This window comes from Cimex lectularius, unplaced genomic scaffold (assembly GCF_000648675.2).
Source record: "Cimex lectularius strain Harlan isolate CLEC.00 unplaced genomic scaffold, Clec_2.1 scaffold506, whole genome shotgun sequence".
Taxonomy (NCBI): Eukaryota; Metazoa; Arthropoda; class Insecta; order Hemiptera; family Cimicidae; genus Cimex; species Cimex lectularius.
In genome coordinates, this window is record NW_019393017.1 from 25,073 (window position 1) to 38,978 (window position 13,906).

At 34.5% G+C, this 13,906-nt stretch overlaps 1 protein-coding gene and 1 non-coding gene across 3 annotated transcripts in view; both read right to left on the bottom strand.

The window, feature by feature from the left end:
- Positions 1–13,906, bottom strand: part of LOC106673590 (retina and anterior neural fold homeobox protein 2-like) — a 33,535-nt gene that overhangs the window by 6,822 nt on the left and 12,807 nt on the right. For both annotated transcript variants that reach the window (XM_014405739.1, XM_024229812.1), the window contains exon 2: positions 7,549–7,799. In XM_014405739.1, coding sequence (XP_014261225.1) covers positions 7,549–7,799 — 251 coding nt within the window. The remainder of the gene's footprint in view (positions 1–7,548; positions 7,800–13,906) is intronic.
- On the bottom strand, positions 11,994–12,066 carry Trnay-aua. Its single transcript has one exon. It is a non-coding gene; the product is annotated as a tRNA-Tyr (tRNA).

Below are 13,906 nucleotides of genomic sequence, written 5' to 3' on the forward strand. Positions count from 1 at the left end.
TAACTTTAAAATTTCAAATAAGAACCGATACCTTCCAACACATAATCCTCTACCCCACCTTTTGAGTTTCCCTCCCTTTTGCCATTTTTCAAATGGTTGAGATGGGAAGTTGGTGTCCGAGTGGATCGAGGTCATGATATCTCAAGTGGTAGAGGAGCGGCGTATCAAGCCGAAGATCGTGGGTTCGAATCCCGCTCGTGACACTGACTTTTTTATCTCAACTAAAAACCTTAATTAATTGTAATATATTAATTGGTCAAGCAGACCACGAAATTAGTGAATTTAATGAATATCACTTTAATCATGATTCCAGGCAACCTTTTGTTTTCTTAATGAAAAAGACAGGTTTTACAGTATACTTCATACCTGGGTTCGAAAAAAAAAAAAAATTGACAGACTACAAATAAAAGCTATTTCGACCTAGACTTCTCATCCTTAAGGTTTTGCCGTTTCTTATGATATCTGGCTAATCATAAATATCCCTACATAACAAAAAAAATATTGATTCATATTCCAAGATTATATTAAAAAAAACCTACAAAAAAGTACATTGCTTTAGCTTATGTGATGATGACACGCGATAATACCAGATCTGATTTCGTATCACCACTTTATTCATGTTCCTGTTATAATAATACATTCCTTCCCCACCCTTTCAAAACCAAACATATATAAACATAAAACAGCAAAATCTCACTGGCACTCCCAACACGACACGCAAGGATGGCACAATTACACAGAAGACAAAAACTTTGAGTGAGTAGAAATACTTTGTTTCAATATAAAATATATTTTGCATTGTATAAATTCACTTTTCCTCATCTTAAATGTATTTGTTAAATGTAAACATTGTTTGTAAATCCCAGGCCCTGAAGATGATCTCAATAAAAGATCGAAACGTTGTCACGATAAAGAAAATGTTTTTCTGAAACCTACATCACACCCGACCGCATCTCACGATATCTGAATAACTATCGATTAACGGTCACTAATCTCTAAACATATAATAATACAGTTTACTTGTATTAAGTAAAAACCTATAGCCGACTCGTCAGGCCACGCTATGGGTACTGTGTTCGAAGCTCGGCGCAAGGTTTTTTATTTGAGAATAATATGAAAAAAAGTTTTGAACTGGTTCCAGTCGTCCGTGACACCCAAACGTTTTGGTTGGAATTACATTACTTTTGCAACCACGGTCGCCGAGCGGTTAGGGCGTCCGACTCGTATTTGCCACGCAGAGTCCTGGGTTCGAGTCCCGGCAGAGCCCTTGGGATTTTAGTTGAAAGTAATATGAAAAATTTTGTTTGACACGATTCCCGCGATACCCAACTGGTAGTTGAAGTAAAGTAAGAGGAACGTGAATAAAGTGCTGATACGAATCAATCTGGTATTATCGGGTATCATTGTCATATGAGCTACAGGAATGTATTTTTTTGTTATGTACGGATATTTATGATTAGCCAGATATCGTAAGATACAGTGAAGCCCTTAACGATGAGAAGTCTATGTCAAAATGGCTTTTATTTTTGTTTATATTAGAAGTCTGTCAATTTTTTTTCGAAGTAAAACCCAGTTTTGAAGTATGCAGTAAAACCTGCCCTTTTCATTAAGAAAACAAAGGGTTGTCTGGTAGGGCTCTGTATATCTTTAAAACCTATAAAGCCTTAAAATAAAATAGAGAAAAATGACGTGTTTTGTCATTTGTGTTTTTTTGATCAATTTCATACCTTGTCTTAAATTAAAGATATTAAGCAAACAACTAATTAAAATAACAAATAAATGCAGGCCAATTATTTTGTATTTTCGTTAAAACGGTTGTCGGACTGGAATTTGAATGGGTAGGAGAACATATATACTTCAATGACAATAAGACCAGATCGCAAGATAGAGTTACAATAGAAGGGTAGCGGTGAGAAAGAAGTAAAGAAAAGGGGTATCGTTTGTAAAAAAGGTAATGAAACACTTTGAATGCATAATAATAGTTTTACAATGTGAGAGCTGGGTGCGTTGTTACGTGAGCGAGTTGACCCGAAGGCGATTTATTGTAGACAAGAGGGTGGTGAGCGACAAAGAAAACATTAGACCGGTGTAGACATGGCCATTAACCCGACTCCCGCGGCGAGCTTTGTTCTTAAACGTCATAAATCTGGGCGCCCGGGGAGACATTGTGGACAGCATGCGTAACGATACGTACATAGTACAATAGTACTGGTATAGTTGAGAGGGGTGGATAGGCATGCGGTCTCCTCTCTAATTGGCCAAGCCCATTGTAACCTTCCTTTCCACCCCCTTGTCATCCTGTTACTAATATGTTAACCAACCCCTGGGAACCCCCCAGGCAAATCCCTAATCTCTTCTTATCCGACGTCAATTAAAAACGAGTAATGTATCGTGAATAAGCGCCCCTTGGAAATCTGATTTTAATTGATATTTAGCCCGTTGGAGAGGACAATGTCCCCTTGATTGCTCAGTCGCCTACAATTGACATTGTTCTTTAACGATATTAAATTTCTTTTTTGCCTGTAGAACGCCGGGAGGGGGAAGCCTGGTGATCTCGAAAAAAGGGAATAAAACAAAGGTTGACGAATTGATGAAGAAGCATAAGTTCGTTCTTAAAACTTTTAGGAGATTCCTGAAACCCGTTCCTTTTTTACACATGTTCTTAACTACTAAAATGGTTATTTTTATAGAAACTTATTACGAAGTGGTCCCAACCATCGCAATCTGGCCCTCTGACGATAAAAAACCACTAAAAACATAAAACGAACGCATCAACCATATTAGCAGAGAACCTGTCACATATCAGCACCACTGTCGATAGGTGGCCCTCGGAGGATCTGAATCAGCCATGTGATGTTGACATACATACACTTATCCGGGACGTAGAGAATGTCTCGTTTTGTCTGTGAATGTATTTATTAGCGGAAGTGTGTATTGTGAGAAGAACGATCATGGGCATCGGAGGAACTGAATCTAACAGGATGGTTATCACATGGACAATTACTTTTGGGCAAAACCCTGTGCGTGTGTATAGAGAAAGGTTGATCGATTTGTCCCACATAATTGAAGGGCGTTTGGCTCTATATAGAGAGCGAGTAGGAATGCCACCCGTTATTAGAATGTACTTGTGCCCAGCGGCGAATATTTCAACCCTCTGTGCTGATTTTTTAAGAAAACGCGGAAGTCTTATCGTATATAACAGTACTTAATATAGATCTCGATTTGTGTTTTTGAGTTTATTTATTTATGTCAGTGTGTAGTATGTATTTATTAGTGTGAATGTGAAGTGTGAGGGAGCCGATTGTGTATATTTATTACACTGAATGTATTTATTAAACCTTTTTATTTCAAATTAACAGTATTTCGCACCAAATTAACCATTTTTAATCCCAAATTAACCATTTTTGACTTCAAATTATTCTTTTTAATTTTAAATCAACCCTTTATAACTTTAACTGAAGCTTTTTTAATTTGAAATTAACCCTTTTTAACTTAAAACTAAACTTTTAATTTCAAATTAACTCTTTTTAACTTCAAATTAATCATTTAAACGATAAATTACTCTTTTTTAATTTACAGTATTTCGCACCAAATTAACCCTTTTTAATCCCAAATTAACCTTTTTTTTGACTTCAAATTAATCTTTTTTAATTTTAAATTAACCCTTTATAACTTTAACTTAAGCTTTTTTAATTTGAAATTAACCCTTTTTAACTAAAAACTAAACTTTTAATTTCAAATTAATCCTTTTTAACTTCAAATTAATATTTTTTAACTTTAAATTAAACATTTTTATTTTGAAATTAATCCTTTTCAACTTCAAATTAGCTTTTCTTTATAACATTAAAAAAAATTTAGGTGATGGTATGAAACATAAGCAGGCAAAGTAAAGTATTACTGTGTATATGGAAAAAATTAATGTAAAATAATTGGGCGAAATACGAACACAGTATCAAAATTAATTTAACTTAAAATTAAAAATGATAAAAAATTAAATATAAAAACCAATCTTCTCCTTGGTTTTTTAAGATATTAAATAATTGGGCTCTTATATAAAAATCTATTTAAAAATCAATTACAATTAATATTGAAAATTACATTCCGCTTGAACAATTAATATCATGCAATTAAGTATTCAAATTTTATTGAAAATTACGTTAATTAAGTATTAAAAATAAGGGAATCTTTTTTTTATAATGGTTTAAAAAAATTCTTAATCAAACTGAAATATGTACACATGATTTAATGTTGATCCTAATTAATTTTCTTACGGTTTTTAATAGCCAAATTATTTTGCATTTAAGAAAATTAATCATTTAAAAAATAAATAATCACTTTCTTTATGTTTAAATGTAAGAATTTTACTTGACGTGCTTACATTTCATACCATCTCCTGGGTATTGGTTGTTTAGATATTAAAAAAAGTTAATTCGAAGTTAAAAAGGGTTGATTTGAAATGAGAAATAGTTAATTTAAAGTCTGAACAAAGGCCAATTTTTTTTATTTGATGGAAAAACGCTATATAATACAAATGTAATATTTTTGTTATTACATTCAATCTTACGTTTACCTGCTAGACTGTACTCCTTATTGTTAGACCATAAGATCATTCTAGTTTGTTGTTATATTACTATGTTGTATAAATGGTATATATTAAAGAATATGGACATATAGTAGTTATGGTAGGTCATTAATTATGCATACAGTTATAAAAAGTAAATATTCAAATTCTTCTTAACAAACACATATAATATTCATTAAGCTATATATTTTTCAAATTAGAGAATAGTACATTTGTATGAAGGTGGAGTAAAATGGCAACGATCAAACCGACGAGTTTCCGTGGATTCTACCATACTCAACTGTTTTTAAGTCAAGAAGTCAAATAAAAGTGTATGAGTCAGAATGAAAAGTTGAACTAATACAGAATGTCAGTAAGCTGAAGCTTAGTACATCGTCTCAGGTTAATAAGGCAGGAAGGGATAAGTGGACTTTCGTTTCTGATCATTAATCGTAGACGTGAGCCATCCCGAGCATAAAATGCGGTAAAATGCCTTGGTGCCGGTTGGGCATGCAAGGGGGTGGGTGTCGGAAGGGGTTAGGAGGGGGTCTATTTGGGGTTGTGATTAGGCCCTTTGTTCGTCCGGAGGAGGCCGCCCAACAATAGTGCCAATTGCTAGGAACAATGGGTTAAAATGAGGGCGGATTAGGTCGCGGAACAGTGGAGCTCCCAACACAGATTAATGTACTTCAAATTGGCCGCCAATTAGCCGGTAATTCGCTCTAATTCCGTCGCCGGCGCGAGCGCATTTCTGAACACAAAAGGTGAATTATCCTTAAGCGGACACTCTACGAAGGAGAGGTACTTGCGGAAAAATGTGTAATGAAACTAAATGTGATTTATCCCATTGTTGTACGATAATTAGTGTAATGGGTTGCTCGCTTTAGAGCACTTTGCTTTTCGGTGGCCATTATTTCACTTTCACCCTTCAGCCATTTTTCCGTCTCACCTAACGGACACCATGGACACGATTTCATTCTCTTTCTTCCTTCTTTTGACGAACTGGTTTACTCATTTACCTCTACTAAATTATCCACTCAAATCCGTTTCCCTCAGCGTTTCTTTTCAGAAGGAATAAAACATAAGGAGTCCTGAACTATAGAACATTCACATCAAACCATACACTTTTTCAATGTTAAAATACATTCATTCCGGTTTAAATACCGCTTCACATACTATAGCCATCCATTCACACTAATAAACACATTCACAAAATTATTTTTACACTGCAACAAAACTCCCTTTCTTTGAAAACTCGGTACCAATGACCTATGCTGTCCTAGTGCCAATACATGACCCTATTGGACCTAATTATTAGTAGGAGAGGGGAAAGTTGTTTACGAGGCCCACTCATGTTAATTAGCATTGCCGGTTAGAAACGGGGGTGGGCGGTAAATTAGGTTTCTTAGAAGAGGGTGTTTACACTGGTATGAAGAAAGGATGAACTAAGCGGTTAATTGTCCCAGAACAGAAATGGGAAACGCAAAAAATCTTATGCGAACGAAAGGCAAACTCTTTCTTACCCTTCTAGCAATGCTCATAAGCACGCAAAATGGTCGAAAAATCCTTTATTATTATTGCTTAATATCTTTAATTTATATTATTCTCTCAAAGATACTCGTTATACGGGGGAGAACAATGCAAAAATAAATTTACAAAGTTATGGCCATAATTTAGGAAATGTCATGCAATCTTCCATTTTTGCGAACATTAAGTCATAATTTATTCTACTGTTTATTTTATTACCTTCTCGACAAACCTCTCGGACTGGAATCTTTCGCCAAAAATACCCTAGAGGTCAATTTTTAATTTGTAACCATTTTTTATTAAGACGTGTTTTTAATAGTCAATACACCCAAAAATTGCAAAAACCCGTGGTGAAAGATTTTGCGGGGGCGTCGGTGGCCGGAACGGTTTAGGCGTTGACACGGCGCTCATCACTGTAAGGTAAAGGTCCCGGGTTCGAATCCAGCGGCCCTGCATTCCAACCCCACATCCTTACAAATGGGCTTTTATCAAAAACATCGGCACCCCGAGGGTTCATATAAGGTAGTTGAAATACCCTCGTAAAAAAATTATTTAAAAAATTTGCTCCTTGTACGGCTAATAATCTAGTTTATTTTAAACTTTTACACATGGTACACTAGGTTTTTTAATAATTTCATTTTTTCTAAATGTAAGAATCGTTTTTATTGAGTGTATCAAAAGTTTGAAATGATCTAGAGTGTAAATAAGTGATATAATTTAGCTTCGGATACATTCCATGAAAAATCACATTTCTAGTTTTATTTTTGCATTGCTATTTTCTTCTAAACTTATATTGCAAATTCACTTGATTAAATTTTGTTCCCAAGTTTTTTCTACATTTTCGTTTACATCTTTGCTAATATTGTACTGACGCATAATTTCTTCCAAGAGTTAAACCAAACAAATATTTGTATTTATTATTTGCTTGCATATCATTTTTTTGGACGAAGTTTATAATTCGTCATTTTCAAAATTCTTGAAATGTATTTGAGTCCTGAAGAATATACATACTATTCATTCCTAAATTTGAAATATTAAATTATGACTATAACTATTATGATGAAACCGTCACAAATTATAAATTGACATCTAGTGTTTTTTGGCGAAAGATTCCAGTCCGAGACGTGTGTCGAAAAGGTAATAAAATAAACCCTAGAATAAATTATGGCTTAAGGTTCATAAAAAAATTAAGATTTTATGACTTCACAAAAAAATGGAAGATTCCATGATGTGGAGTAGATAACTCTGGTCATCCTGCATAATGTGCATCATTTTTTTTTTTTTTTTTTTTTAAAGTTTCATTCATTCTTATATGTAAATTTATGTAAAAGCGCCTCTATCCGGATTATTTAAAACCTCACGCCCTAATTATTCAGTCCTAGAAGAGCATGAAATCGTAGTTAACTAAAACAGTTTAATCCACGTTATTTGAAAACAAAGAGGAACAACAAACAACTCACTTGAACTCTGGCTTCACTCAAGTCCAAACGCATTGCCAGCTCTTCTCGGGTGAAAACATCAGGGTACTGAGTTTTATCGAAGGCCCGTTCGAGTTGGTGGAGTTGGTACGTGGTGAACGTTGTCCTAGACCTCCTTATTTTCCTAGGTTTGCCTTCTTCCTCTCCTTCGGCAACAGCGGTCGTCACTTCTTCCTTGGTTCTCGGACCGCTGCTCCCCGGTGTGCAGTCTGAAGACCCCATGTCTGTCGAGTCTGCAAAATATATTTTATGTCAGTCTTCAAGAAAAATGACATTCCAATAGTTCTATTAAAATGGGAACAAACTGAAAGAATTTTTTTCACACACACAAAAAAAAAGAAAAGATCAGGGATAAAGTTCATTGGGCAGAAAACACTCATTGTCAGTAACTTCGTAGAACTTTCCATAATCAGGATTTTAATTGTACATTTTGAGAACAAAACAGGATAAATAATTTTGGCAAAATGAGATAAATGGATATTACAGTTGGGCTTCGTGCTTGACTTATTGTTTATAATTAATAAAGTTGAGAAAAAACCAGAAAGTAAGATGGGAGAAGGAAAAAAGAAAAACTTTTCCCAGCCAAATTAATCCTCTTTGATTTGAAATTAATCCTTTTTCGCATCAAATTAACCATTTTCTATTTCAAATTAACTTTTAAATTTTGAATTAACCGTTTTTAATTTCAAATTAACTTTGTCCTTATCAATTAACACTTTTTAATTTCAAGTTAACTAACCCCTTTTAACTTCAAATTAACAGTTTATTTAAAACATAAAAAACCTAGGAGATGATATGAAATGTAAACAGGAAAAGCCCGCAACAAGCCAGCATTTAGAAAATAAAAATGCAATTACAATAATCCGGCTCTTCGCAGGACATATGAACATTATTTAATTAAAAATTATGTAAAATTAAATATAAAAAAACTTTTATTTTGAGCTTTTTAAATATCTTAAAAAACAAGTTCTCAGATTTCCCGATGATCGGAAAAAAACCACGTTTTTTGCCCAAAAATCGCGAATAAGTCGAAAATGGTTGAGAAATCTGCCGAAGTGGAAGGTGACCACTGAAAGCTTATTAAAATTTCGAAATTAAAATCGAGTGTTAAAGGGCTGATTTCCTGGCTCCGTAACTCAATTTGACGTTTTCGTAAAAAGTGCAAAAATTAACTTGTTTCCGAATTTTTGAACTTAGTGATAAATGACTGAAGTTAGGAAAACATTAAAAAAAAGACATTTTGTTTAGAGTAAAATTTTCCAAAATATGAGAACTAGCGCAGGTTCAAAGATTGCCATTTTTTCGTGCAAAAACCAGGTGGTCTTTTTTTAAATTAATTAATTTATTTTTATGGGCAGTGTATTTATTAATTTTACATTACATGCCTATTTTACTACTATCGATTATTATTACTGTTATTACTATCAATTATTACAGATTTACAGACTATACATTTCATACCATCTCCTAAGTGTTTTGAGGTTTTAAAGAAATGAATTTGAAATTTAAAAAAGTTAATTCACATTTAAAAACAAGGGGCATCGGTGGCCGCAACAGAGGAGACCGACGTAACGTATGGATAGATACGGCCGTTCAGACGAGGAGACTGGCAGGCGACCGGTATGACACAACAGTGACTACGATTATGCAGATAAAGTTAAAAAAGAAAATACCTGGCGAAATGTGGGTGAACCCACATTACTCTACTCTTACTTGTTTTTCGTCTAATTAAAAGCCAAAGAGCCTACGGTTTCTAACTCGTACATTATAAAAATATGACAGAATCAAAAATCTTAAGTCACTTTGGGAGAGACTCGAGTAATGAAGGGAGGCGACTGAATCTAGTCGCAAGGAGACTCGCCTGAATACTTTTTGTATCCCATACAGGTATCGCATACGCGTCTCTCATACAGATGGCCTCGGTGTGAACTGGGCCTAGGTGCATAAGCGCATGCTGCGATAAGCGATAAGAGCGGTGATACTAGCAAAGAAATCAATGTAGGTGTTTATATTTGAGTGAGGTTTGGAGACATGATTGGCAGCCGAGCAATGATAAAAGCGCCACTATTCTATTTTATTTGCTTTTATCAGATGTGGTCCGCATGGATTTGGTGGTATGGTAATTAGTGAAATATTTGTTTGATTCATCTAGTGGGAACAAAAAATCAAAATCCTCATAACAGATTTGTTCTCGACAAATTACGGGACGAATTAGCTGTAAAATCGAAATCAACATGAAGTAAACATTTTAATTAATTCCATTATATATAGTGGTCCAATTGACCAAATTACTTCTTTCAATTAATTACTCTTTTTATGTACGGTTTTGGTTTAAATTAAAAAGTTAGTATCACGAGCTGGATTCGAACCCACGACCTTCGGCTCAATGCGTCGCTGCTCTACCACTTCAGCTATCGTGACTTCGATCCACTCGGGCACCAACTCCCCATCTCAACCTACTAAACATTATTTGGTCTTCCAATATTACTTGGTAGTTAATGTTTATTTGTTATTATATTTTTCTTGTGTTAGTGTTACTACTACTTTCTTTTGTATCTGATTATGTATTGAATTATATTTATACAATATGACTACATTTACTTATTTGATTGTAATCATTAGCAGCTATTCGGATAAAATTGGTCTACTATGACAATTTCTCCGCCTTTTTTCAATCCCAGAGATGTGCGAAAGTATGTAATGTAAAAGGTATCTATTGTTATTCTCATACATTCCATAAATTTTTTAGAGCATTGCCTTAAATGTCTATATAAAATTATGAAATTCTTCAAACATGTTCTTTGGGTACAAGATAGAGTGTGCAGAGAATTTGCAGTTTCAACAGTACAATATTTAACAGCATTTGAAGATGAAAGTATTCCTTCTTCAGAATCACTCATATGTAAAGAAATATTTTTCAATTAATTGGTTTGATCTAAATAATAAATAAAACGTCACATAGAAAGCCGAAGTCGTCACTATAGTCGAAATTCCACTATAAACTGCATATCATAGAAATGAATTTTGCGCTGCTCGAGTAGCCGTTCTCATCGCAGCTTTGATCATTTATCGCAGCTCCAACATAAACGTACCATTAGGCTACAGTCATCACTGCAATGCAGGGTCGTTGGATTCGAACCCGACATACAACTAGGCTTTTTTTTTCAAAAACACCGGCACTCCGAAGGTTCATATAATCTCGCAGTTGAAATACCCTCGTAAAAAAGGTTTACTTGAAATTAAAAAGGGTTAGTTGACTATATAACAATTTTTATAAATTTTAAAGTTGAAATTCGGTATAACGCGTTTCGGCATTTCGCCATCTTCAGTGATCCTGTGGTTTCATCAAACAAGGGTTCATCTGAAATTAAAAATGGGGAATTTAGTGCGAAAATGGGTTAATTTCATTTTAAAATGGCTTACTTTGACGGTAAAAAAAGCTATATAACAAAATGGCAAAAAGGAGGGAAAATTCAAAAGGTGGGGTTGATATGGGAAGTTGGTGTCCGAGTGGATCGAAGTCACGATAGCTCAAGTGGTAAAGCAGCGTCGTATTTAGCCGAAGGTCGTGGGTTCGAATCCCGCTCGTGACACTGACTTTTTTATCTCAACTAAAAACCTTAGTTAATTGAAAGATATTAATTGGTCAAGCGGACCACGAAAAATAGTGAATTTAATAAGTTCAATGAAGTGTATCTTCACTAAAGCTCTCCGTCGCCATTTCATTTGTTGCCAAGAATCAAATCCGATTAAACGACATTGGAAAAATGGCAAAAAGGAGGGAAAATTCAAAAGGTGGGGTTGTGATGGGAAGTTGGTGTCCGAGTGGATCGAAGGCACGATAGCTCAAGTGATAGAGCAGCGACACATTGAGCCGAAGGTCGTGGGTTCGAATCCCGCTCGTGACACTGAATTTTTTATCTCAACTAAAAACCATAATTAATTGGTCAAACGGACCACGAAAAATAGTGAACTATAACAAAATAGACTTTTTCATAAGTTTTAATCCATTTACGTTTTAGTGGCCAATTGACCAAGTTACTTCTTTCAATTAATTATTCTTTTTATGTAACGTTTTGGTTAAGATGACCCCTATGACCCCGAGGGATATCGAGTACTCTGGGGTAGAGTGAATGTTAACTACTATTATGTTTTATTTATTACGTTATCTGTATGTGTTTCTTATTGGTATTATTTTATCCACAATTTTCGATTGAGATTTTTCAACAACAATGAAACATGACTCCTTTCTAAATAAAGCGAAAATAAAAGTTATTTATCTATTTAAATATATGTTTAAATATATGTATTACATACTGCTGGTTAAAAATTCATAACATTTCTGGATTTTATCGTAACTAAACGTTACTACAACCTTTAAATTAATTAATCTTTATGTAAGGTTTTGGTTAAGATAAAAAAGTCAGTGTCACGAGCGGGATTCGAACCCACGACCTTCGGCTATATACGCCGCTGCTCTACCACTTGAGCTATCGTCACTTCGATCCTGGTCCTCTGGGACACCATCTCTCCATCTCAAACTACAACCGTTCGAATTTTCCCTGTTTTTGCCATTTTCAAATGTCGTGTAAACAGGATTCGATTCTCAGCGAATTATGAAGTCGCCTCGGGGAGCTGTTTAGTGAAGTGATACTTCTTTTACTTATTAAATATTAATCCATTTATGTTTTAGTGGCCAATTGACCAAGTTACTTCTTTCAATTAATTATTCTTTTTATGTAAGTTGTTGGCTGAGATAAAAAAGTCAACTCGACATTGACTTTTTTATCTCAACCAAAACCTTACATAAAAAGAATAATAAGTTTTAATGTTGAAATTTGGTCAGACACCTTTGGCCATTTCATTTTTCATTGCGCCTACGCCTACCAATATTGTAAATAAATCAAAACACACACCAAATGCACTGTAAAGTATTTGAATTGAAATAAAAACCTTTGTTTAATACCGATTTAGAAAAATGTTTTATTTTCATATTAATAATTCACTAATTTCGTGGTCCGCTTGACCAATTAATACAAGACAATTAATTAAGGTTTTTAGTTGAGATGAAAAAAAAGTTATTGGCACGAGCGGGATTCGAACCCACGACCTTCGCGGCTAGATACGCCGCTGCACTACCACCTGAGCTATCGTGACCTCGATCCACTCGGACATCAACTCCCCATCTCAACCCCATAGTTTCATATTAATGTTTGTACTAATGTTCAATGCTGTGTGTTTATTTAATTTTGCATTAAGTAGTAGGGCATATGTCCTGGTTTACTTTAACAAATAAACATTCCGCAATAATTATTTTTAATTAGACAATTTTCAATTATTAGACTTGTTGACTTGCTTTGCCAACGAATTTACGACGACAAACAATTCACACAAATAAATCAAAAGCGAATAATTAGTTGAATTTCAATTCGATCTATATAGAAATATCATCATTGGGTTTCTAAGCAACCATTTTATTGATGATTGTGAAATACATACATGTATAATTTTCCTAGCTAAATGTGGTTTTTTTTTTATTTAGGAAGGAAAATTATCTTAATGATTTTATATTAAGCAAACTGCCAGCCATTATACCATTCTCCTCTTCTAAAACACAGATCAGTCTTTATACTACTACGACTTCCCTTTTCAAAATTTTCATCAAGATCTACCACAAAGTCCGTATCAATTATCAGAACGATAATTTTGGAAATCAGGGTTCCTTTCTCTTTAGTCGGGTTTCCAAACATCAGTACGGCAAAATATCACATGATAGGGGAATTAGCGGGCTGAGTTGTGTATTGAAAATTGTGAAAAGGAGAAGCAGGTGGGTGTGCTCCGCGGACCCCAGCTTGATTTGGGCCGCCCGCTCGTCACAGGAGAGCCATTTATGTCTGTAAAGAGGTAATGGAGAATACCTTCAAAGATATCATTAGTCGTGAAAGAAGATTAAAGCCGTTGGGAGGGCTGTAGGAGTTTATTCACAAAAGTTGAAATCTGCTTTTCACATATCTTTCCTCTCCAATAATTGGATGTTTGCGTGCGGCGGGTTTTTATACGAACCACTTTCGTTTTCGAAAACAAATCCTCATTAGCTCAAGCCCGACCTGTGTACGCATTAACTCGCGTCTAATTGACTTTGTTCAACATTAGCCCTTATACCAAATGATTCAGAGGACACCTCTAAATCGCCCACTTCGATGGGATCGAGCTTTTTCCAGCTTATTTCCCTACTTAACTATGGTCAAAGCTTAGCACTTGGAAAAATTAATTGATTTCTATACATTATTATTTTTAAATCAATTTATATATGTATCCTAGTGACCAAACCTTTTTTTAA